Source organism: Letharia lupina, assembly GCF_014066315.1.
Source record: "Letharia lupina isolate WasteWater1 chromosome Unknown contig_5, whole genome shotgun sequence".
Taxonomy (NCBI): domain Eukaryota; kingdom Fungi; phylum Ascomycota; class Lecanoromycetes; order Lecanorales; family Parmeliaceae; genus Letharia; species Letharia lupina.
In genome coordinates this window covers 52578-78282 of record NW_023502974.1, presented here as the reverse complement: position 1 = coordinate 78282, position 25705 = coordinate 52578, and the positions used below count along the sequence as shown (strand labels likewise).

Genomic DNA, 25705 nt, shown 5'->3' with positions numbered 1-25705 from the left:
TCTGCACTGCCTCCCTTCTGGCAACAGCCAATTTCTCGGCTCGACCACGCAACCTAAGAGAGCCCAGAGCCCAAGACTGCAAACTTGAGCATTTCTTCTGCTGTCGGAAACATGAAGCTACGACCCAGAGTCAAAGTGCCCACCGATAACAGCAATACCATGACCGCCACTGTTCCAGTCCTACCTTCAAACATACTGCGACTGCAGACCCCTCCAATCAGCGAGGTGAGCAACGCCGGAAGTACCGTTGCAGGAAAGAAACGTCTGTCTGAGCTTTCGTCGTCCATCATGAGTATATCCGATCCCGAAGAGACTATAGATTCAGTGTCCCCTACGAAGAACAGGCACAGGCCGACAATCACTGTCCCAGCAGCTCCACTGACGAAGAGAAATCTGGCCAAATACCAGGAGGAGATGACATCTGCTGTGGAGATTGCATCCGAACATGAACACTCGCCTCCACCGCCGACGACAAACACACGACTGACTCAAGCGAGAAACTACCTGATGACCGAGGGCATCATTTACGACCCTAAATTTGAAAGCCGGGGATTGCAGATTGCGGAGTTTCTGTATAGCCATAAACATGGGAAAGACAAATACGAGATCCAGCTGCGCAAGGAGGTGGCGCAGTTGCTTAAACACCATAACTTCCATGCGGCAGGATCATCGAAACAGCCGCCGCAACATTGGCCATCTATGACAAGAAGTGAAGCTTCTACGCCTGTCATGTCTCTTCCAGCAGAGGACGACCAAGATCCAGAGGAGCAAGCAGATTCATTCGAATGGAACAACAAACTCGACGACCTCACGGACAGGGTGACAAGGCGCCCAAGCGGCGGAAAAGAGGCCTTTGCATTCTCTGAACTGCGAGAGCTGGCGCGGCCTCTGAACGGCGGCCGTTTACCATCCCTAGGCAAAGCGCAGCGCCTCATCAACGAGCAAATGGTAAGGGAGAACCACGAGAATAGGTCTTCGAACCAGACCGATGACGACCGGCTTTGGGGGTTCGAAAAGTACCTACCGCCCGCGTCGAAGGAGAAGAAGTTCTCCCTGGACCGCTGGTCCGGCCACCCGCCAGGTCGCTCGAGAGCTGCTACGCTTAAGCTCGGAGAGGGCAATCTCATGCCGCAGGAGATGATGGATATCGATTGGGACAGGGATCGCGCTAAGCTGGAAGAAAGCTTGGTCGGCTATGACGATGTCGATAGAGGCGAAGCGCAGCTGCTGCTTGCGGAAACGCCGCTTTTGCAGGCGCTCATGAGTGATCAGATTGAGAGAGACCTTGCGCCAAGTACGTGATGCTCATGTACTAGTACAGACGTTAGGGCAAGAATCGCTGTGCTGATAGAATGGGTCGCAGGGTCGAAGAAAGGCGAAGGGATAGAGCCGGTGGCGAGGAAGCCTGCCGTGCTGATGACGCAGAAGTTCGCTCTGCCGAGGCCAGCCCAGTTCAGGATCGATGAGGCGGCAGGTCAGTCTGGCCCCGGTGCGTGCACGAAGCGTCGGCGTGTTTCCTAACAAAGCCTGCGGCAGAGATAGCAAAGTCCCTGAACATCCACCCCGACCCGCCCACCCCTTCGCCACGGACGGCACTCTTTCTCAAACGCAAATTCGAGCAGTGTTCGGATTCCGAGTCCGATGGAGACGAGGGAGAGGAGAGGCGACCGGAGCCCCCGGTCGGCGGAGGTGACGATGTACAAGGTGAGCGCGTGTGGGTGGACGAGACTGTTTCGTCTTCGGGATCCCTTGTGTGACAGGCCGGTTGGTGGTTATCCGGAGATGTCTGGGGCGCTGCAGGATTTGAAGGGGGATGATGAGTCGCATCTGTGTTCTGGTGACTGAGGACGATGGTGCGGAGGAAGGTTGGGGCAGCACTCTGGCGGTTCGGTCCGTGCTGTTGGTGGCATGTGTTGGTGGGAATTGGAAGCTGCTTCGCATTTGCACGTTGCGTGGAGGGCAAAGGGCCAATTAGGCCTTGGGGTCGATGGGGGCTGTGGTATTCGTGCACTTGTAGGAATGGACCACATACAACGCAAGACGTTCGTTTGCCGCTGAGATTTGCAACCTAAGTCTTATCAGTAGCTCAGCCAGTCGCGCGAGATATCACATGAGACTTGAACCATTCCATTGACTTTCAAAGCTTTGCATTTAGTCTCGCTACATGCATGCTACAGCAACATAGCGCCTGAGCCAATGACCGATACCATAACCATCTCACCTTCTAGTATCTCTTCCCTTCCCTGAGCACATCACCGAATTCCTCCAATGGGCTCCGGTTGAGCTTGGTTTCCTTCCACAGGTTCGGCGTCAGGAACCCATATGTGTTGCCTACAGCCACGAAGGTAGCCTTGAGGGTGTTTTCAAGGGTTTTCGTAGAGCCGGCGGAGGAAGTGTAGACATCTTGGACACCTGCGAGTTGGAGCAGACGCTTGACAGCTGGAGAAGCGACGAGGCCGGTACCGCGGGGAGCAGGGATGAGCTGGTTACCGATCAGTCCATCGCCCAATTATGGAGAAGATCATGGAACCTACTCGAACGGTAACGGAGCCACACTTGCCGCTCTCCTTCGTAGGTAGGGAATGAGGGTCACCAAGAGATGTACCCCAGTACCCTCTTCGAATCGGCAGGACACTCAGCTTCGCGATGATGATGGCGGCGCGGATAGCGGTGGCTACTTCTTTGGAGGTCTTGATGCCGAGACCGACGTGGCCTTCCGAGTCGCCAATGACAACAATGGCCTTGAATCGGGTACGTTGACCGGCGCGAGTTTGCTTCTGGACGGGCTTGATCTGTACGCCCACCAAACGGCATCAGCAATCTGCAGTCTCCTCCTTACTACTCCCTTGCACTGCTAAAGTGGAAGGTGGCCTCACCTTCATCACCTCGTCCTTCAACTTGGGCAGAAAGAAGTCCACAATCTGGTACTCCTTGATCGGCAACGAATGTAGATAAATCTCCTCCATGCTCTTGATCTTCCCAGCCTTGACCAAACGTCCCAGCTTCGTCACCGGCTGCCATTCCTTCTCTTCGCTCTTGTTCCCACCTCGGCGAGGCCCACGACGTCCTCCGCGCCCTCGTCCACGGTCTCCGCCTCGGTCGCCTCGAGAGCCGAAGCCTCCACGGGCTCCGCCTGCTGCTGCTCCTCCGCGAGGTGCGTCGGCCATGATTGTGGCGCGTGTGTAAGATAGTAACGTGGAGGTTGAGAGTGGTTGCGGAATGAGTTGTGTGCTGCGTGCAGAAGTTCGCGATTGCTTGAGCTTGGTGGGAGATGACCTGCACTAAGATTGTCTAAGCGAGCTGAAGTCTTGGCGCTCTTGGCGCTCTTGGCCCCCTTAAAAGCCTGCCTTCGCCTGCCAGTTAATTGGGCTCATACCACCCCAGGTTCAAGTACTCCAGTGGAAGTATGGCGGCATCAGACGTGGATGTTGGAAAGGGCTACAATTTGTGACTAGAACTCGTTCTTGTAAATCAAGCGAATGTGAAGCTATTAAGATGTACTAGACTCCAGCGCCCCTTTCAGCTTCTCAGGAGACAGCGCGCATGGGGAAGACAGGGAAGAGTCTGCTGGGTCATCTGCACTATCATGGTTTTCTGTTCTCGTCTCTGGCCCTTCGTAGCCAAATGTCCGCAGTCCTCGAGCATAGATCATCTACCCCTTGATATCATGATCCCATTCACCACTGTAGCCAATTATGAATGCTTTCCCTTTGTGCAAGCCTTGATAGTCCTGATGCAATGGCTCAAAATGCTGCTCCTGGTCAACGAATCCCGGTCTCCTAGTGTTCGCATGGCTGGAGTCGAGGTAGTACGAGACACGGACCCGCAATGGCCATGCCAGAAGCGGGTAATGACCAGAAGTCAGCGTGTCGTGAGATCTCCAGAGCACGGAGTTCTCCTTCCTGCTTGCCTCTTGACAAGCTATTCGGTGTAGAAGGCAACCCCGATTATCTTTTTCCCAGTGGCCATCACTTCATCTCTTTTGAACCTCCGAAACCCTCTCTCACTCCTCCGCCTTCTCCCTAGCAACCTGCCTTTCCTCCTCTTCCGGCGTCCTCGTCCGCAACTGAAGCGCGTGTATCCCTCCCGCCCTCTCCAGCTCCTCCTTCAGCAGAGCGTACACGATCCGGTGTCTTGCGGGTTGCATCTTCGACTTGAACGCTTCCGCGGTGATGAGCACGCGGAAATGCGTCTCTTTGGATACGCTGCCTTGCATGGCTTGGTGGTGTGCATGCATGCTGGAGTCGTTGTGGATTTCGAGTGTGGTGGGTTGCAGGGCTGCTGTGATCTGTAGATTGGTCAGCGCTGATGTGAAATGGGAAGAGGGTGTAGGCGTACCTTGAGTCGCATGGCATCTTCGACTGGGGTGGTGGACATGGTTGACATGAGTCGAGAGAGTCCGAATGCGTAACGGCGCAGCATTGGCGCTTACGAGCTTTCTTGGAGGGGAGAAGTATTAGCAGTAGGATGGATATGAAGAGTTGACCGAGCCTACGCACTTCAAAAAGTTAATAACAATTAATTAGTATAGGACAAGTGCCAAGAGATCTGGAGAATTTTGCATGCCCTAAATTAGCGCCCCTCGGTTGTAGAAGCAAGGCATGATTTTCCGGGTGTTCTGGTCTGAAGAGTATTCCATTGGTAGCGCCGCTGAAGTTTCTGCCATACCCACGTCCTTTTCTAGCTAATCGTTCTAAGCAGCCGCATCCATGCACAGTATACACAAACAGAGGTGTTATGCACTTGTCTCTAAATCCCAACGCTGACTCTATACAGATGCAAGAGAAATCGCTCGCTTGCTCCAACAATCCAAATGCACCCCCCCTCTGCCTTCAGCGTCGTCACAGTGGAAGCGGCGAATAACGATCCACACGCCCATACTCGACACCATTCGGACTGTGCGCGCGGTCCGCGTTGGTAAGCCCTTGGTATCGCCCTTGGGGCATGTATGGCGGTGGTGCACTCGCATTCACGCCTTGGCGAAGAGGTACGTTGTCATGGCTCTGTGGTTGCGGGCTCGAAACCAGATATCGTACCGCGAGCACCAGTCCGCTTGCAATCTCCGTCGGGTTCATAGCCGCCAGTAGAGCTTTGATGCCCAGGAATCCGCCATGGTAGTGAGCCCGGCTTTTGAGAGGTTGTGATTCCATACCCGAGCCGGACGACGCGAGAGTGTAAGGTCGGAAGCTGTAGGCGTAAAAGTTGAAGAGAGAGAAGAAGACCATTTCGCCGCAGATGAGGATCGAAGGGATGCCGAAGTAGATGTCGTCGTAGGAGAGTTTGGAGCTGGGTTCCACGGCGCTGGTGGAGGAGAGGATGGTGAAGATGACACTTTGCAGCGTGCTTAGAGCGACGATGCCTTTGATCGCGAGGAGCTTGGGCACGACGTTGTGTTCTTTGAGCTCGGTGCGAAGGCGTTTGTAGAATAGTAATAGCCGGGGGAGAGCGATAAGGACGGAGATGGTGTGGATGATTGTTAACTTTGCACATGTAAGTCAGACGGCTGGACTTGGATTGATGGAGAAAGGAATGCGCACCCAAATATGAGCAAAATGCACACTATTTGCGTTCACACAGTATGTCCCTGTTGCTTGTGTAATGTCTGTTGCGACGGCGACGATGAACGAGATGGGAAGGTATTGGAACACGAAGCACCAGGTCCGCTGATCACAAAATGTTAGCCAATACCCACTGGACTTCACAACTGTGCCGAACGTACACGATACCACTTCAGGCTACCCTCACCGCCCTTCGGTTGCTGCAATCGATCGAAGAACCCTTCCCGCAGTCGCGGATCCGGTACCGTATATACAACTAGCAAAAGGAAGTAGCTCGTAAGAGCAACGGCTTCGTACGCGTCGGCCCATGGCTGGAGATAGATTGCTGCAGAAGGTATAAAGCCAGCGAGAAAGAAGACGAGGGCGAAGGTAGGAACTAAGGCGACGATGCGGAGAATCCTGATGGACCAGGGTCAGCATGAGATTAGGCCATCTTTTGGCGGTGGGGGGGGGGGAGGCCGTACTGGGTCTGTTGGCCGGGATTGCTAAAATGCGTTGCGTGTAGAAAAAGCTGGACGCCGGAGAAGAGGAAAGTTGCCGCGGTAAAGGCGCCACAAAGGATGATGGTTAGTGTGTGGAAGGTGAGAGACCCCACGACAGCGTCGGCGCCTGAAATGGTTGCTGTCAGTATTGGCACTATATTAATGCAATGTTGCTGATGTTGTGCATCTCGTACCGTATTGGGGACCTGTCGGTATCGAGGGACATGTGCTGTCTGAGCTGCTGCTAGAGCTGAATAGTCCCATCGCGAAAGGAGGTTTTGAGAGATGCCTGTGACTGGACGGTTGAGGTGATCGAGAGGTAGATGAGACGGTTTGCACTCGTCAATTCCCCGGGAAGATGGTGAAGGTCAATGGAATCATCTATATGCAATGGAATGCCCATTCATCATGTGCAGCACGAGCTCGCTATATACCCAAATCATCTTTGGGCACAGCCCCAATTTGTGTTTACAATGGTGCTCATCTCGGAAATTGATGCGACGTTTCGCACCGCAGCCAGTCATTTTTTTGGTTTTGGTTGAGCAATGAGATGGATGAACAAAAAGTGGACGAGAAGATAGGCTGCTTAAAAGAGCAGTATCATTGGTGGGTGTTGCCGCTGGGCGGTGTAACAGATCTGAGGCTGAAGAGACGCTTTGCCGTTTCAGGAAGACTTCACGAGATTCTCGGATTGTCCAAAATTCCAACACAGCTCGTATCCATTCCGAGGCCGCTAGCGCCGCTTTATGTGATCAATGAATAGCGATCACTGATCACTGAGTTTACCATGTTTGCATGGCTAGCCTCGATCCGCCACGAAACAGAACGTCCGGCGTGGCTCATTAAAATTTCTCCACTATTTTAATTGCATTGAGCATGCGCCATAAGGTAGTTCACGGCGCAATGTCGCAAATTACGCGTCTTGGCCTTGGAGAAAAGTGATTCGAGCCGACGGCGCTCCAAAATGTAAATCTCTGTAGCTTTTGCGGAATTTCCTCTGCTTATGCTATGCGAGGCAGCGGCGAGTATTGAGCAAACTTCATTGGTGGCACCTATGCCATGATATGAATCATCGCCTCATCCAAGAACATGGGCCGGAGTGGACACCGACTCCCTGAACAACGACTCCCCCTTGGGTGTGATACGGAATCTCATTCAAGCTTCCTCTTCTTTCTCGTTCGGGCTATCTCTTGGCGCGGCATCTCGTGCCATTCCATCTCTTCCCGCAAGGCTTCGTGCACTTACGTCCTGTCGTTTCATGTAGATTTGCCCATTTCAGTATATCCGCGCTCGATTTGTCAACATGGCGCTGACGACCTCAATGGATGGATACCAGGGCTCCAGGGACCTTGTAGTTTTTCAGACTCCCTTCACTGGATGCAGCAGCATGCCAGGAAGGCACAATCTCTCGCTCGGATCATTGCCCTGTGAGATGTCAACACGACGCCTGGAAGAACGATGGTTCCAAGGAAGGACTCACATATCCTAACCATCGCTTATATAATTCGTCCGGATACGTCGTCTTCTCATCAATAGACGCCCAATACGTCATCCGGTGCCACGTCCCATCGTGCATGGGGGGATTGTTCAACACAGTCTTACCCTCATCACCATTGAACGCAGCGTTCATGTTCGCCGGCGATTTGGCAAAATCGAGGTACACTGGCAGTGGGAAGACGACTAGCTTCAAGCCATGGTGTAACGCTGTGGATTCTGGGTACATCTCCGGGGGCATGTAGAAGCCTGAGATCACCTGGCCGTGATGCATGACTCGTAGCAAGCGCTTTGAGAGGCGGATCATCGATGTGGTGCCTGTCGCACGTCTGGGGGTGTGGTTGCCTTCGGGGTAGTGTTCGACTCTATCTTTTAACACGAAAGAAGTGCCCTCGGGATCGAAGACGGGTGCGAGATTGATCAGATCAGCGTCTTCGCCAACGCCCCATGCGTAGTTGTCATTGTCTGACGACTCCGTGGGTGGTATTGGGCCCACCGGCTCAATCCCTTCGGTTTCCTCTGGACCCCATACCCCTCCGTTCCTTGCAATTTCCCCTTCGTCCAGCGGCTTGATCGCTAGAGAAGTTTGGTTTGCAACGATCGCCATGAAGTTCGTCCAATTGCCATGAACGTGGGGGATGTAGTATCGCGAGGCGCGTTCCCAGAGGTATTTTCTTGGCTGCTGTTTTGCCCAGGTGGATATCGTCTCCAGGTGATGATAGTGGTGGCCGGTATACCGAACATCCGTGTCGATTTGCCAAAAGTGTTCGATCTCAGGTCGCAGGAGGGAGAGAAGTTGCAGTGGCTGGGCCATATGCCCCGATGGCGAGGTTTTGGCCCTAGGGTAAGGTCAGTGTCAAAACCAATGGCAAAGAGACTGGGACTGACTCATGCTGTCCAGCTTTCGGATACCACTTCTCCAGTAATTGTCTGTTGAAAAGGATGGTAATGTTCTTGAATTCATCAGGGACAGCCTTCTTCAACGTTTGCTGATAGGAAGCATGATCGTCGAATATCCGTTTACTGCCATCCTTGATCTCGACCATGATAATCACCTCGTACTCCGCGCCAGAGTGTAGTGACAGCTCCATGATCATCGATCGTATATATTGCATGGTATCAACCGTCCACTCATTGCTCTCCCAGGTGCGAAGGACTACGGCAGTCCTCTGCTTGTAGTTCTGACGCGACTTCCACAGTCGATATGACATGCTCTTTTGCGATTCATCATTCGGCAACACAACAACATTGTCGACGTCGTCAATGTCTTCCTGGCGAGGCATCCACAACGTGGTCGTTCGATTTGCCCATGGCAGAGGTTCGTAGCGATGTTGATTCCTCATGAGGCAGTCTCCTTGTAGGTAATCCCAGTCCACGTTGTCCCATTTCACCTTGGAGGCGCGATTAGATTTGCGCCTCCCTCCATTGCCTTCGAGATCTGTGTCATCATATCCATATGGGTCGTAGCGAGCATGACGGTCCAGGCAGAAATCTGATGCCAGTCCAGTAGCGTTGTAGGAGCCAAACATTGAGGCAGGCGCTGTGTCCATTGTCAGCCATCCATCCACCCAACTTCACATTTAGTGCCCACCTTGTCTCTGCAATCGATGTACCACCAGCGTATCATCCGCATTGCCATTCACATCGACCCCTCTTGGCCCCAGACAAGGTTCATGCTCCCCCCGCCAATTTTCCCTCCAAGCACGGCTATTGTATTCAGGGTAGGGATCATAGATATTGGACGGTAGGCCTTTGACAGCGTCTTCGAAGGCGGGGAAGAGTGGCGCCTTTGGGTTTCTGACAATACAGGTCAGTGAGGATTAAGAATGGAGGGTCAGCTCGCTCACAATGAGACAGGCCTAGGTTTGTCGGCGACACTGTCGGTGCATGCTACCGCACCAGGTTCGTAAAGCTTTGCCGGGATGAAGGGCAGTGGCGCTTGCGGGAGGGATTGAAATGATTGTCGCCAGAACCAGAGGGAGAGGAGAAGAGCGAGGCTGAGCAGAAACCAGCGGGTTGTACGTCCGCTGCCTAGGAGAGATGACATGGTTCCTGATGGCTGAGAGGGAAGAAGAGGCGGAGGAGTCGAAGCCATGTTATATTATATTGTTTTATACGTACGGCGTGGTTGTTACTATGATAAATCACTCATCAATATATCCGCAGAGCATGAAGCCCAGTAAATTCTTGTTCCTGTTCCATTTTTATCATTATTATTGGCTCCTTGCCGGCGCAAAAGCCCAAACAAGTTAGTGCTGAGTAATTTCTGAACGAGCGAGTGTTTAGTGTGTGACTGACTTGTTTCAGCTCAGATAATCGAAAGCAGCATTGGTTCCGAGTGCACCTTCTTCAGATATTCGATGCCAACTCTAGGGGAACTCTACCTAAAAAGAAAACTCCGTGTTCTTTATAAAGTATACTTTTCTTATACCCTCGCCTAAAATATACGCCGGCGCCAAGCATTCCAGATGTTTTTGAATACGCTAAATGAGAGGGGATTAAGGTTACCGCTAGGGCTATATACAGCTAGAGCCTAAGGGATAAGCTATAGGTACGGCGGACGAAGGCTGACACTACGACAAAACTAAACCATCAATCTTTGATCACGTGCAGCCCTAAGGTATGCTCTCATCTCAACGCCTCCAATGTCACCAAGTACCCTACCATACCATACCATACCATACCATACCATACCTTATTGCATGGCTACGTTGGCCATGAGCCTTGTATCCAAACTCATTTTGCATCATGCCCGGATGGCTTCCGCTATTAAAGTACGAGGCAAGAACAGAATGAGAAGGTCCTCCGGCCACCAACCACCCCTCGACCGAGACTTTCCACAATCACACATGGAGAATTCGAGACGAGTCTCGCTAAGACTCACACCAAAGCCACGCGAGCGGTGTCGATGGGCAATGTCATCAATTCCAAGGTAATGTGTGCTTGGCTGGAGGTTCGAGAGGAGATTCCGACATTGTCAATGCTGCAGCGGGTACTCGTACACTGCAGCATCAGGACTGTGAAGCTGCAAGAAAGGCAAAGTAAGTCTAGGACAAAATCCGCGCTGGCGGCGGTAAGGGTTTGGCGGTGTGCCCTTTTGGTCCTGCTGCGTACTCTCGGAGTTGGCAGGCCGGTAATGCAATACGGAGTAAATAGGCGAGATCATGTTATCAGGGTGCCTTCAATGTCATAACAGCACTGCACATGTGTTCGTGAGCCTGCACGGGAGTTGGCAAGTCATTTCGCTTTTACGCAAGTCCTCGACATTCGGCAGGAATCGAACAAGGGAAATGCGCTGGACCCATCACTTCAATTGACCGAGAATGAAAACTTCTATCTCACGTCTTTGTCAGTTGCCTCCGATTCAAATGCAAAATCTGCCCTTCCTGATACCAAGTCTGACACAAATCTGGATTTCAATACTTCTACGAAATAAAGGTGAATGAAGGAAAATGTTGACAAATAAATGAAGAATTCCATGAGTCTTAAAAGATCAATAACGCAGCTGGCATTTATTTGTTTACTGAGCACTGCCTGCATCGCTCAATACTATCGATATACTTCTCACCGCACACGATACAGACAAACAAGTGCGGGAACGCTTTTCTCGTTGATTAGATAGAAGTTGCTTCTAAAGACGACAGTGGCTTAGAAACGTCCTCTGAATCTGAGCCCAGCTTGCCGTGCCAGCGCTCATACTATGGCTCGTACATTGCTGTTGAAGATCGATGCCAGACAAGCTCCTAGATCTCTCTTGTCGATCTTCAGATATTCACCTGAACAAAGATCTCTGCTGAGCATCGCCTCTCTTCAGCCGAAAGCCGAAGCAGTCAATGCGGCACATTGACAGCCATATGAGATCCTCACGCCCTCCTTTTCACAAAATATAACGGTGTCATCCTGTTCAAAAAAACTCCTACTACTCCTCACTTTCACAAGTCGCGGCATTCCACAAATACCACCCAAGATACCCTATCGCCACATCCACCCCGTCGCCCGCACAGTCATTAAAATCGTAGTCGGGTTGAAAGTAGCCACCTGTGTTGCACCATGGCTCCACAAATTCCCAAGTATCATTCGCCAGGTTCCACGTGCAAACGGCCAGGTTGCTCAAACAGGCCGTGTCCTGGCCCACGAGCCCGCTGGCGGCATTCTGAAAGGGCGAGGCGTCGGCCGTGGCGTTGTAGCCGTCCTGGCATGCTTGCGAGCCGAGGAACAGGAGCTCAGGCGTCGTGAGGTTGTTGTTGAAAACGGTGGTCAGGTCGGAGGAGTAGTTGTTCCAGATGTCGTTCGCGGAGGAGAGCGCGTAGGCGACGTTGTTCGTCGAGTCCCACCAGAAGGCGCCGCATTGGTTCCAGTCGTTGTACCCGTACTCGCAGCCTATGATGCTCGGCTTCGACAAAGTGTTGGCGCTCGCGTTGTGTTGGAGGTCGTACGGGTTCGTGTCGACTTGCCGCGTGATGAAGACGTTGTCGTTTTGCAGGATTTGCGACAGGACGTACGTGTTGAGACCCCATTTGATGTAGCTGACCATGTCTTGCTCCGTCATGAGCGGCTCGACGAAATAGTAGCCTCCGGCTGTCCACTCGGCGAAGGCGGTGACGTTGTCCGGTACATCGACCGCCACGTCTTCAATTATCTGCGACAGCGCTTGGGCGAAATTCGCCAGCTGCGCCGTCAGTCCGGCCGAGGTCATGATGGCGGCGTTGATGGTTCCGGACTCCGCCGGCACCAGGATCGTGTGAATAATACCTGGCGTTTGCTGGCCCGCGCGCAGGAGGTACTCGCCAGGTACCTCGGGGGTAAAGATCTTGGACAGAATCCAGGCGCTCATTCGCGCGGATTCTGCAGCTGCGTTCGCTCCCTCTTCAACCGCGTTATTCACGGCGACGGCCCCTCCTTCTCCGGGTAAGGTCTTGCCCCAGCCGCTGGGGCTGATGACGCCGAGGGCGAACGTCAAGACGCCGAGTAGGATCTCCTCTGCGAGTGGGAAGGAGCCTTTGATTTGCTCGAAGGCGAGTGTGTCGTTCCAGATCATGGCCGTCGTGTAGCTGTACGCGTACTGCATGGCGGTGTAGTAGGCGAAGGACCAGGTGGCGTAGTTGTAAATGTTCCAGGCGACGTAGAAGTCGAGGGTCTGGTTCGCCCCGGAGAAGTAGGTGATGTTCGGCTCCGCGCAGTACCAGTTCGAGGATAGGTCGGAGCAGTTCGAGTTGCCGTCCCAGGTCAGGTCGTAGAAACAGTTGGCGAAGCCGACGTTCAGGTCGTTGGTGCAATGATCGCTGTTCTCGCCCCACCACCACAGCATGTGCGAGGTGATATTGAAGTATTCGATGCAGCTGTCGCCGTTGGCGGCACCGTTGACTCCCGGGTAGCCGGCCCGGGCGGTAAAGGTACTGCAGTTGGAGATTTCTTCCTGGACGTAGGTCGAGTTCGCCTGGTTGATGATTGATTGGATGTTGAGATCGGTCGTCGTGCTGCAATTCACCGGACTGTCGAATTCACAGTCTGAGAGTTTGGGAGCTATCGTTGTTTGCGGTGTAGATCCAGACGTGTACGGGCAGGGGTTGAATAGCGAAGCGGGCGTTGACCCTTGCGTTTGAACTGTGTATGTGTTTCCGTCCGAACAGGTGCAGAAGGCTCCTTCGCTGTAATCGGGATCCGCGCTACGAATGAGAACTGTTATTTGTATGCTGCTCGTGATAAAAACTCTTGGGGAGAACTTACTTGGCTAGGCAGTAAGGACCTGCGGCAAGTGCAGTACTTGCGAGGAAGGCGGCGGTAGGGGATGCCTGTGCACCGGGCTGCGATGACTGTCATTCAATGAGCAAATGACTCTAATCAAAACAGATAGAAAGAAACAATTACAACTTACAGTTCTTGCAGCAGTCGGTGGTGGGCTCGCCAGAGGCGAGATGGTAATGTTCGTAGATGAGAAAGATGTACTAGAACTAGTAGAAGGATTTGGACTCGGTAAAGGGGGAGATTCCGTACTCGCGGCCGAGAGAGATGTCGCGGTTTTTGTCCTTCCATTATAGGATGTCTGTAAATGCTCAAAATACTGTAACCTCAACGCGAATAACGCTTTACTCACTGTATGTGAATTAGTCCCAAGAATTTGGAAAAGTGCAGTCGTCTCGGTTGTATTCTGTAGGGCTGGAATGCCAGTGATGCTGGCGAATGGCTGGCTAATCCAACTCGGCTCGCAGTAAGCTTGAACGATGGCGCCGTTCGAGGCTGTCAAGACGCAAGGAGTGATGGTTTCTTCGCAGTATGCTTGCACGATGCCCCCGTCTGATGCGGTTAGGACGCAAGGAGTGAGAGCTTCTAAACAAAGGGATTGAGATGTGGTAATTGAATGAGAGTATGAGAGAAGTATGAGGATGTAAAAGAGTGTGGGCATGTTCTCGGTGAACACTAAGCGTTTGAAAGGTCAAGGCATGTCTTTGGAAGTGGAGATCGACGTCCAAGAATATATTAAACGGCGAGGCAGACCTTGCTGTTAAGGGCTCAAGACAGAATCATCGCCAACAAGAAAGAAAGAAGATCCTTCGACGATGCCACCGAGAGATTTGAACACATGTCGACATGTTACGTACTCAACTTACGCTTGGGAGTGGTCTACTCCACCAACGATCTCTTGCCCTATGGAACGCGTGGAACTGAGGAACGGAGACTGAGAGAAAGAAGAACAGTGTTTCATTACACATGGGGATACACACGTGGGCAGAAGGAACCAATACTAGGGGGTTTCAGACTAGGGAGTCAACCACAATTTGACTCTACCGTGTATATACTGCATTAGCTGTTTTCCCTGTATATTCGCGTGAGGACCCCACCTGATTTTCAATAGATTCATGTAGCTATGAGGCCTTAGTAAGCATAGCCTTCTCCGTAGAATAGTGGCCTTAATGAATACCTTCATTTGCTAGCTACGCAGCCATGCAATTGTTTCGCAGTCCACTATACCTCGAACTAGCCATAAGTAGATGCTGCTAAAAGACCTCTTTTATGTATATCTTAGCGCCTATATTTCTAAGAATAACTAAGAGACGGAGGATCTTCTTATTCTTCGGGAGGTTATGAAGGAATAACGATATTGCGTACTACGAATAAGTATCTCAAAGTCTGATTGGAGCTTGGTTATTCTTCCTTTTTTATCTAATAAGAGGTTTTAAAGCTTTACTTAAATGAATAGATCTAGCTTTCGAAGGATCCTTCGCCTAATTAAGGAAGATATTATCTTCTTAAATAGATCTCATATATCTTTGTAGATACCTATCTAAAACTAGCTACTTATAACTTTATTTAGACTTAATTATAAGAGAAATAATAATAGTTACTTAAAGGTCGCTAGTTAATAGAGAATCTCGAAAGAATATATATATAACTATATTAAACGCGTAATTATCGCCCTCTATAGATATTTAGATATAGTTATTTAGTGGCTAGATATTAGAAAGAGACGCTTAAAAAGTATATATAATGATAAATAAGAGAGCTTTATTAGAGTCGTAGAAAAGGTAAATAAGATTAATATTATTCTAAAATATAAGTCTAGAGAGAAATATAATAACGAAGTCTTTTAGAATAGAAAGAAGAGATATATACTAGATCTATATACTATTTATAATAATAGTAAAGAGATTATATACCTTCTAGTCGACTAGTTAAATACTCTATATAATATGTATATCTTTATTTTCATAAGTCTTAGTAGAAGATTATAGAAGTATTTTACTTAGAGCTAGTATCTTCTTAGTAATATGGCCTATATAAATATTAGCTATCTTATTATATTATATAAGACGCTAGAAACGAAGAATAGAAATAATCGTCGATTTAATAAGAAGTTATTAAGTATTCGAATTAATATTAAGTATATCTTTAGTATACTTAAGAGACGCTAACTTAGTCTTATCGAATTAAGATTTATTCTTAATAATAATACGTAATATAAATACGCGGTATATTGGATCAACTGCTACTATATATTTTATAATCTTCTATTATAATATAATAATTAGTAAGAGAAAGATAAAGACTAGTAAACTTCGAAGTAAAAGAAGAAGTATAATAATAAGTTAGCGGAGTTTACGAGTTAGTAGAAGTATAAAGATATCTAGAAAAGAGATTATATAAAGAATGTTATTCTAGAAAGAAAGCTTTAATTAGTTATATTTATCGCAATTTTCTCTAAACTTATCTTATATATAAATTTCGATAGACGACGATAACGACTTACTTATAATAGCTTAAAATAAACTTTAAATAGTTAATTTCTATATTAAAGAGACTCTTCGATAAGAAGAATTAATATCTCTAATATTATATAACCCGCTTTAAATTCTAACTTCTTATAAAAATTTTCTTTTTCGAATAAAGAAGATAAAGAGAGTGAAGAAGATAAAAGAAATTTATTAGTTGCTTAATACTTAAACTAAGTATTTCTAAATAATTTATATATATAAAAAATCGATAACTAGCGATAACGACCCATTTAAAATAAGTATAAATGAACTTTAAATAGTCGATCCCCATATTAAAGAGACTTATCGATAAGAAGAAATAGTATCCTCGATCTTATATAGCCCACCTTAAATTCTAACTTCTCATATAAATTTTAATCTCTGAATAGAGAGGGTGAAGATAGTGGAGAACTCTTAAATTAAAGAAAAAAATGTAATATCCACGTATCTAATCGCCTTACTTTTAATTCTTCTAAACCTTTAATTATAGACGTAAAAGAGTTTCTTACTATAGATTTAATCTCTCTTAATCTTACTATAGAAGAATTATATATTATTAATCTCTCTACTTCTAATTCGTCTTAAATCGTATCTTCTAAACCTCCGCCTATATCTTTATATTCTAACGTCTTATTATATCTCTTATCTATTCTATCTTAATTATCGTATTAATAATATTACGCTATCGAGTTTTAGTCTTCTTTATTAATCGTTCTTTATCGCTTAATAAAAGCATCTCCACGATTGCTTTTATAGGCTTTTTCCGCTTTCCCTTTATCTTCGCAGCGAGGGTTTTAAAGCGAGAGATTACTAATATACGCGTAATAAGATTATTCGCTATAAATATATTAGAAATAACCTTTAGCTAAGTTAATTAAATATCCTCTAATTGCTATATATTCTCTAATTAATTAAATTCTTTTAACGCTTTCTTAAAGTCTAAATTTAAAAGATTATTATTTAGAGAAATCTTCTAAATATCTCTAGTCGATAACTTATCTTACTTAATTAACGTATTATCTTTATTATTATCTATTATAATATTCTTCTCTTTACTAATAGACTTCGAATTCATATAATTAAATTATCTAGATTCGCTTAAAAAAGGTATTATAACGTTAGGATTAATATTAAAGAGAGCTTCGAAGTAATAGTACTATATATAGTGCTTAAGAAGAATTAACTTAATAGTCTTAGTCTTAGAGCCGTTTACTAGATCGTTATATTTATTTAAATTTACTTTCTAGCCTATTAATTCCGCTTTATCTCTTTATCTTATATAGATAATATATATAATATATAGCTTATTAAATATCGTAGTCGTAGTTACTCTAGACTTTATAGCTAATATAGTAGTCTCGCGAAGGAGAGTACGAGTAGTCTTAGTGTGGTATTTTTTATAGTATTCGGCATTAGAAAGTAATTTATTAATATCGCGAATCGACAGCTAATTGATGAGTATATCTATCTTACTCGAATATTATTTAACGCGATCGGTGGCCTGGGTGACCTAGGTGGTCTAGGTGGCCTGAAAGGCGATAGTCTAAAGATTCTGAGTGGTCTGGTCTATAGCTGATAGATAGGGTAGTAACGATAGCGTATGAGATAGATAGGATATCTGAATACCTTTAAAAGACCTTCTAAATCGTAGGATTTATTAGCGTAATTTAGTGTATATACGTCTCTTAGTATATCTAGATACTCTTGAGGGCTTATATTAGTAATTTAGTGTAGATAGTGAATTGGCTATCTAACGGCTTTAAAATGTATAGAGTTTATCGCTAAATTAGAGCCTTAAGATAGCTAATTCAGTGTATGTAGGATGTAGATTCCCTAGTCTGAAACCCCCTACTATTTGTTCATAGATTTAAATATGTTTAAGCTCGAGTCGCCGACGTGTGATTTAGTAGTTAGTGGAAGGTTTCGGTCATGGCTGACGCAAGAAAAGTCTGTTTCATGGTAAATTTGAGCCTGTTGAGGAAAAGCAGTCGATGAAAAGTCGATCAGGCAAAGGGATGAGGGAAAAATAGATTTAGACTTCACGAGGTGATCGTGTTGGAGACTCGAGAACAAACAAGCGCTAAGCGGCCCGCCCGGCTAAACGCAAGGCACATCCATGTCTGTGCCCCCAATTCTGGCCTGTTCCGGGGGGCGTGTGAGGCAGGTCCTCGCCCGTGCCAACCAGATCCTCGGGGTTAATTAGAGCATAGAATCCTCCGCTGTTTCAGTGTTGATTAGTTCCTCACAGACCAAAAACACGTGGTAGATGCTCCTTTGATGATTAGATATATAGGACGGAGCATCGCTCTTCTGTTCAGCGTCACTCGTTTCATGAAGATCACCTACTCGTATCTTGGGTTAAATCATATTGGGGGACGCTAAATCCTGTTTGCTGACCTTTCTTCGGCTGGCGACCAATCATTGAGACTAGAACATGGCGAGCGTTGGTGCCAAACTGACACCCCTTTCGCTGGGAAAGGCAGATCACGTATGAAGATGCGCAGTTACGTTAGAGGACCTATGATACCTAGGTACGGCTCCGATATCAGGCGGAAGGCTCGGAGAAGGGTATTGGTTTCGCCAGTCGCTCGTGCCACCAGTGCTGTTCAAAGCCAGAGAAGCCGCGTCTGGTGTGGCTCTGGGACAGTCCCTAGGAGATGACACCTCACAGATCTGAGGTCAGTTTCTGGAATACACCACCGACGATATTCTCAATTGAGTCTCCTCCCAGGACCTTGCCAGCGGACACATCGACTCCAAGCTCTGTACCTTGCTGTCAGCCATAGAGCTTCGACCCGTTTCATGATGCCTGCGTACCTTTGTGGAACCAGTACTGGCACGACACCCCACTCAGACTATCAATCCCATACATCATCAAAGCCTGTGAAGGATCAAAGGCGTCTACACCGAAGCCTAGTAATTGCGATAAGAAGGTCAAGAAGGCGTTTCGTACGGCACCCCTTATTTGTTCCGTATCCCCTTTGTGGCGCATGTCGGCGACTTGGTCCTTGAGCGGGGCTTGACTAATTTTAGTCCCGTCTACAACTGTTGAGAGCTTGTACTGCTGCAAGTGCCCAAATTCAGGCCAATCGGTCCAAAATAGAGGGTCGGTGCGACCGGCAAGGCTTCCATCTGCTTCACGTTCAAACATATTCAACCCAGTGAGTACCAGAGAGCGATCCCTGCGTGGGGATTCGAGTATTGCGGCCTCCATGATCTTAGCGAGATGATACTTTGTAAGGTAAGTTAGCCCACTGCGGCTCAGGATCTGCAGCATGTCTGGTTTGGAAAGGGTGTAGAGGACGCCCATGTCGGCTAGAACGAAAAGGTCAGTTGTATCAGCGTAACTGTCAGAAACTCCGGTCGCGATGAGTTGCAGAACAAAATACGTTGGGGGACTTACTCACAGCCCCCAAAGCCACAGAGATCCCAGGAAGATCCAACGATTGCCGGTATTCCGCCAATGCATTCAAGAATGTATTAGCTACGTTGTAGTTGCCCTGACTCCTATTACCGAGCACACTCGCGATGGATGAGAACAAGATGAAGAATTCCAACGGATCCTGCAATGTCTCTTCATGCAAAATCCAGCTAGAGTCAATCTTAACACGCAGGCCGCGATCCCACTCCTCGGCAGTCATGGAAGCCATTGGTGCGTCTCCAAGAACCATGGCCAGGTTAATGACGCCTTTGATGGGGCATTTGCTACGCAATTTGGAGAAAATCTTGGAGATCGCTTTGCGATCACAGGCATCTGCTTTGACGCATTGAATGAATGCACCAGAGGCATTCATAGCAGATACGGCATTTCTTGCTTCCAGAGTGTCTGCCCCGCTCCTCGATATGGTTGTTATGTGCTTGGCTCCGTTTTCGATCATCCATGAGCAGATAAAGCGGCCAAGGCCCCCTAGTCCGCCAATCACTATATAGTTAGCATGATCCATGAACATGTGCGCCGCCTCCCTGTACATAGGTACATGCTTTACGATTTTTGCTGTGTTGCGATGGAGGAGGACGGTGGAATACGGGTGCTTTGCGTTGTTAAATGCCTCTTTGTAGTCTGCAACTTCGTACTCATCAATTTGCAACGGTAGGTTGGCCAACTCTTGCCAACTTCGCTGTACCATTGCTCTGCCATGATCTGACTGCAGGTAGCTGGCGACCTCGATTGGCCTGTCGTTGACGCGGATACCTTCGGGGCATTTGAAAGTGACAACAAAATCGGCTTTCGACCGGGTGCATGAACTTGGCACAAGTGCTCCCAAACGCCTGCAAATTTGCTCGACGGCGTTCAGGAGCGACCCTTGGACGTTGATTTGGAAGGTCTCGCCTTGACGAGCTCTTGCAGCCCCATCGACAATACAGCACGCAACTGCTATGGCTGAATACCTTGAGGCAGCATGTGATGGCTGCGTTGAGCTTGGATACCGGCAGACATCGTAAGATTGAACGCTTAATTTCTTACGATGGGTATGATCGTGGTGCCAGCCAACTACGCGAGATCCAGGTGGAAACTCTGAATCTTGGCTGTTGAGTACCCTTCCAGCGAAGAACAATCCAGGCCGAGACCGAGGGACTTGAATGTTAGTTCTACCGCTGAACATGTGTAGATCATCAATGCCTACTGCCGATGCTTCAACAAGCACCTCGGTGGTATCGCCGCTCAATGACTGCATAGCGCTATCTTTATAAGACAGGATGACGGGCTCCCCGGGTACTGCAAAACCAAGCGAGTAATCTGCCTCGCCTAATGGGCTTCGCACTTGTCGAGGGAGGCTCAGACCAGTATCGACTGAGAGATCATCATCAGGTAAGTACCGCAAGATCTTTAGTCCCAATCCTCCAGTCTTCGTCACAAGCTCATTTTCACCTTCGATCATACGCACAAACGCTTGTTCGACCTGCGATGCAAAAGTGTCTAGATTCTTGTTTACCGTCTCATCTGTTAGGAGCCATGAGATCCTGAGAGAAGGCTGCTCTGATTGCAGCGTGCGTAGTAGACTGCCCGCAACCTTGGCATACGGGCTTTCATGGCTGTTTCGTGTGACCCAAAGGATGCTATCAGCGGACTTCAGTAGAGTTTGCACCCACGGCATGAGTACGCTCCCGGTCCATGTGGTAATGGCTGACTTTCCCAGAAAGTCAATAACTATGGCATCGAATCTCGCAAAGCTGTTTCGCTTGCAAAAATGCCTCACTGGCGCAGGTTCGAGCGGAATAGACTCCAATTTCCCGAGAGCATTGCGAAAGGGCAGTCCACCCTGATTGGTGAACAACACGGCTCTTCGACCGGCGGACACCGCATTCGGATCAGTGATTTTACGGAGAAGCGCCCATGAGTCTGAGCCCAAGCCACTAATATCGCAGACAAACTCAAATGATGTATTGGTTTTGCATTCTAAAACCTCGAGATGGGCTTTTGGAATGCACAAAAAGCCTCCAGAAAGCAAATGTTCACTCAGCAGCCCTGCTGGAGGGTTGTTATGTGTGATGACCATGTGATATTTGCTGGTCATGTCAGAGCCATCGACCAGCTGTATGCGATCTGAGACAACACCTGGTGGAATTGAGGAGCATTCTATGGATCGAAAGTAAGATCTTGCTTGGCCACCAGCCGCACCAAAGGCTTTCAGGATAGATAAGGTACAGCGCTCAGGGACGCCATTAATCTTGATGTCGCACATGGGCCACTTGTAGGTCAAAAGTTCGGCACATCGTGAGATACTCATGGGCGCCGCTACCGATAGCCTTGTAACATCGGGAAGCAGGACTGGCTTGAAGAATAACGAGTTCAGCGCTGGCTTCTGGTGAATCAACTTCGTAGCTTGGTGATTTAGGCCTTTTAACGAGATTATTCTGTCGCATTGGCTGATCTGAATATCGCTTTCTACGTTGTAGAACTCTGAGGGCTTGATACGAGTAGTAAAGCGCCCGTAGTCCGACCCAAGCCGAAGGATCGACACCGTGATTGAAGCGACCGAAGATAGGCGGTGCTCAGCTGGAAGATTCTGGCCCATCAACGACACTGGAGGTAATTCCAGGATAGAATTCAAAATTGAGGGATGGACAGCGTAGGTGTCCATATCGTCTGTATCGCGTTCGAACTCTCCAGATGAGCCTTCCAGGCTCAGCTTGAGGCTGCTTACACCCACTCCCACACTAAGCTTCAGTGTTCGCGCCTTGTCTAACAATGATTGGTCATGAAGGAGCTTTGGGAGATTGAGGACAGGCGACTCTGCAATCGCTTGCGTCTCGAAATTGCCATAACAATGCCTGGTCCATGAGCCTTCGTCTGCTGAAGGCTGAGAGAAGATCTCAAATGCAATTTTGTCGGTGCCGTCCGTTTTCCTAGCAATCAGTTGGATTTCCAGACCAGAATGAGCATCAGAAAAGGTAGAGAGTAGTAAAGGTTGCTCGAAATGGACGTTGGACACGCAAAGTGAGTAAGCATCAGAGCTTTTATTGCCGGAGAGCTGACGAGCAGCCTCCAAAGCCATAAGAAGGTACGCGGCGGCGGGTATCTCGGTAAGTCCTTCAGCCTATAAGAGCAATGAGCAAACAAGCATCAAATCGGGACCAACGTACACACCATGAGCTCTTGAAGCCATATAATCTCCTTCAGCATAAGCCGATTCCGCCAACTTGGTCGGTTCGGAATGTCATCTACGTATCGAGAACCGAGCAATTGATGTCGTGGGAACGTTCGAAACCGTACATTGCGACTGACCCTCGATTCTGCCCAGAAACTTTGTGAATGGTTCCACTGGTAGCTTGGAAGATCAGTCAGGACGTTGCCTGGCTCATGGCAACATCGGAGACCATCGACTGTTGCTCGAGCATTGATGTTGGAGGTCTGGAGGGAAAGACCAATTCCAATCATTACTCCAGCGCTAGAAAGGAGAGATTCAAGAGCATTCTGTGCGCGTAAGCAAGTGGGCAAATAGCCTACATGGGGTTTGCCCAAGGCATGGAGGATCTCTTGCGCTGGTCCCTTCAATGCCGAGTGAGGCCCAATCTCAATAATCGCAGCTGCGTCTGGGTGACCGTTCATGCACTCTTCCAATGCTGCCTGGAATGTGACTGTTGATATCATGTTCTGCTTCCAGTATGATGGTGTGTATTCTGAGGCATCCATTCTGCGACCATAGACAGAGGAGTACATGGCACATTTTGCGTTGTCACGTAGAGGTGTTATCTTAGCCCGCACGAGCTTATTTTCATATTTCGGGGCCAATGGGAACATATGATGCGAGTGGTAGGCTAGTGAAAACGTCAGCATAGACAGAAGTGCAGAGAAACCAGCTCATACCTTGATCAACCTTCAGCTCCCGACAAAATCGCTTTTCCTCGATAAGCTGCTTCACTATTCCCTTGATGGCAGCAGCGTCACCTGAAAGCGTACAACTATTTGGCGAGTTTATTGCTGCAATCTGAACATTGCCGCCCAAATCTTCGATCAGAGCCTTTGCGCTGTCTTCGTTCAGCCCAACAGCGCACATGGAGCCTTCAGGCTTCTGGGCTGGGTGGCAGCCCAGTACGAGACCGCGATAGTAGGAGATTGCCATCGCATCTCGCAACGAAAGTATACCGGCAGCATACGCTGCACAGATCTCCCCAGAAGAATGCCCCACCACCGCATCTGGAGCCACACCCCAAGATTCTAGCACTGCCACCAGGCCCAGCTGGAGCGCGGTGCAGAGCGGCTGAGAAAATTCCGCCTTGTCGACATTCGAGGTTTCCTTGGCCTTGGAGAGTTCTTCTATGATTGTCCAAGCCGGAGGATCAGGTAGCTCTGATAGTAAGCGGTCACATTCACGTAGCATGGATCCGAAGAGGGGGCAATCGTCCATTAAGGACATCCCCATCTGTGCCCATTGAGCACCTTGACCCGTAAACAGGAAAACGAGCCCTTTGTTAGCTTCTTTCGGCTTCGCATGAACACTGTGGCCATCTGCACACAAAGCCGCAACCACTTCTTTATGACTGCTTGCTGTGAAGAAAACCGATTTCCTAAGCGTCGACCTGCGATCAAGCATGGTGTGTGCAAGGTCACGAAGTACTGGCTTAGAAACCTTCACGTACTCTGCAAATCTCAATGAAATCTGCTTGAGAGACATATCATCCGCGGCGGAGACTTTGAACAAGTATGGTTTCTTCTCGGAGGTGGGTGACTGAGATAGCCATCCTGTGTATGCCTCTAGAACAGCATGGCCATTTGTGCCCCCTGCTCCGAATGTGTTGACAGCTGCTCTCCGACTGCCATCGTTCGATGTTGGCCAAGAGGTCATTTGGTTTGGTATTGTGACGTTCTGAAAATCGATATTCGGATTGGGGACTCTGAAGTTCATCTGAGGCGGTATTTGGGCTCTTTCAAGACACTGAGCGACTTTCATAACGGATCCAAGCGCCGAGCATGCTTCGAGGTGCCCTATATTGCTCTTGACCGAGCCCACCACCAGAGGATCAACGGCTCCGCGAGATTGTCCAAATACTGAGTTGATGGCCGAGAATTCCAGGGGGTCGCCCGCTACTGTTCCAGTGCCCTACAACACGTCAGATGTAACAGTAGGCCATAGATCGAGATTGACTTACATGAGCCTCTAAATATTGAATATCGGCTGGAGAGATGCTTAATTCCTTATAGAGGGCTTGCATGTTACATTTCTGAGCGTCAGCTGATGGCAATGTAATTCCTTGTGTCTTGCCATCTTGATTCAATCGTGTCCCCTTGATGACAGCGCGGATGGGGTCTCGGTCTGCCAGCGCCTTTTTCAAGGGTTTCAAGAGAAGCGCTATGACTCCCTCTCCTCGACCATAGCCATCGGCTGCAGCGTCAAAAGTATGACATCTGCCAGTTGGGCTAAGAAAGCCTAGCTCTGAGGAAGGCATGAACATATCTGGGCTGAGGATGAGCTTGGCGCCGCAAACGACGGCCATTTTCGAATCGCCATGCTGCAAGGTACGCACGGCTTGGTGTAATGCTGCCATAGCAGATGAACATGCCGTGTCAACGGACATACTAGGACCAGATAGATCGAAGAAGTAGCTGATTCGATTGGCTGCCATGCAGATTGGGGTGCCAGTAGCAAGGTATCGAGGAGTGGCATCGAGATCGCGGGCGGCGATCGTATGGTATTCGCAGCCTTCCATTCCTGATGCAGGCTGTTAGCGTCTTCTTGTGTTGTCCGTGGCTCGTATGCACACCTGCGAAGACTGCTGTGTCCGTTCCAGCAAAATCATCCAGAGGTATTCCAGCATTCTCGATAGCTTCGTAGGCAATTTCCAGAAGCATGCGTTGTTGAGGGTCCATCGCGACGGCTTCCAATGGGGTAATGTAGAAGAAAGCGTTGTCAAATTTGTCGATGATGTTATCGTCAAGCATGTAGGCTTTGTTGACGTTGGTGAGGCCTTTGCGTGGACCGCCGTCCGGATGATAGAAGCCTTCACTGTTGAAGCGAGTGATCTTGCTTTGGACATCTCTTGAGGAGGCCAGAAGATCCCACAAGTCAGATGGAGAATTGGCACCAGCTACACGACATGACATGCCAATGACGGCAATGTCTTTTTCATTTTCACGAGACATGGTTCGTAGTTGATCGCAGTTGGTCGTAGCTGTGTTCAAAGTTGGATATTCATGAGGTGAAGAAATCCGAGAGGAGGAGATAATGTGCTTCCCTTGAGAGAAGGCAGTGGCTAGCGGGCTTATTATGACTTATCCATAACCATCAAGGTGGTTGATCAAGTTTTGTTCCAAGCCTTGCATAGGCATTGCGAAGATTCTGTTGGCTTGTGCGTGAGGTCTCGCGACAATAACTCAGGTTGAGGCCAAGGCCAATCCGGCCTCGCCGACGTCTGTCCCGAGAGTGGAATCTCGCAAAAGCCATCACGTCATGTTGTTGTGTTGTGAAGGCGGGTGCGGGAA

At 48.7% G+C, this 25705-nt stretch overlaps 7 protein-coding genes across 7 annotated transcripts; 1 reads left to right on the top strand and 6 right to left on the bottom strand.

Moving 5' to 3' along the window:
* Positions 1 to 111: 111 nt before the first annotated feature.
* On the top strand, positions 112 to 1757 carry HO133_008276 (uncharacterized protein; the record flags this gene model as incomplete). Its single annotated transcript, XM_037299143.1, has 3 exons — positions 112 to 1294; positions 1364 to 1474; positions 1537 to 1757. The coding sequence occupies 3 exons, from the start codon at positions 112 to 114 to the stop codon at positions 1755 to 1757; spliced, it is 1515 nt and encodes a 504-aa protein (XP_037155144.1).
* A 467-nt stretch (positions 1758 to 2224) lies between these two features.
* HO133_008275 (uncharacterized protein) lies at positions 2225 to 3167 on the bottom strand (the record flags this gene model as incomplete). Its single annotated transcript, XM_037299142.1, has 3 exons — positions 2225 to 2482; positions 2535 to 2792; positions 2877 to 3167. 3 exons carry the CDS (start codon positions 3165 to 3167, stop codon positions 2225 to 2227), a joined length of 807 nt encoding a protein of 268 aa, XP_037155143.1.
* An 836-nt stretch (positions 3168 to 4003) lies between these two features.
* On the bottom strand, positions 4004 to 4377 carry HO133_008274 (uncharacterized protein; the record flags this gene model as incomplete). Its single annotated transcript, XM_037299141.1, has 2 exons — positions 4004 to 4288; positions 4339 to 4377. The coding sequence occupies 2 exons, from the start codon at positions 4375 to 4377 to the stop codon at positions 4004 to 4006; spliced, it is 324 nt and encodes a 107-aa protein (XP_037155142.1).
* Positions 4378 to 4841: 464 nt separating this feature from the next.
* On the bottom strand, positions 4842 to 6304 carry HO133_008273 (uncharacterized protein; the record flags this gene model as incomplete). The annotated part of the gene is made up of 5 exons (XM_037299140.1): positions 4842 to 5480; positions 5538 to 5663; positions 5720 to 5957; positions 6023 to 6167; positions 6235 to 6304. The coding sequence occupies 5 exons, from the start codon at positions 6302 to 6304 to the stop codon at positions 4842 to 4844; spliced, it is 1218 nt and encodes a 405-aa protein (XP_037155141.1).
* A 1095-nt stretch (positions 6305 to 7399) lies between these two features.
* On the bottom strand, positions 7400 to 9581 carry HO133_008272 (uncharacterized protein; the record flags this gene model as incomplete). The annotated part of the gene is made up of 5 exons (XM_037299139.1): positions 7400 to 7465; positions 7521 to 8373; positions 8423 to 9074; positions 9126 to 9331; positions 9382 to 9581. The coding sequence occupies 5 exons, from the start codon at positions 9579 to 9581 to the stop codon at positions 7400 to 7402; spliced, it is 1977 nt and encodes a 658-aa protein (XP_037155140.1).
* Positions 9582 to 11453: 1872 nt separating this feature from the next.
* HO133_008271 (uncharacterized protein) lies at positions 11454 to 13937 on the bottom strand (the record flags this gene model as incomplete). Its single annotated transcript, XM_037299138.1, has 3 exons — positions 11454 to 13200; positions 13262 to 13347; positions 13410 to 13937. 3 exons carry the CDS (start codon positions 13935 to 13937, stop codon positions 11454 to 11456), a joined length of 2361 nt encoding a protein of 786 aa, XP_037155139.1.
* A 4511-nt stretch (positions 13938 to 18448) lies between these two features.
* HO133_008270 (uncharacterized protein) lies at positions 18449 to 25366 on the bottom strand (the record flags this gene model as incomplete). Its single annotated transcript, XM_037299137.1, has 9 exons — positions 18449 to 18546; positions 18601 to 19098; positions 19187 to 22322; positions 22373 to 22446; positions 22511 to 22553; positions 22733 to 23043; positions 23093 to 24326; positions 24376 to 24935; positions 24988 to 25366. 9 exons carry the CDS (start codon positions 25364 to 25366, stop codon positions 18449 to 18451), a joined length of 6333 nt encoding a protein of 2110 aa, XP_037155138.1.
* Between the last annotated feature and the right edge of the window lie 339 nt (positions 25367 to 25705).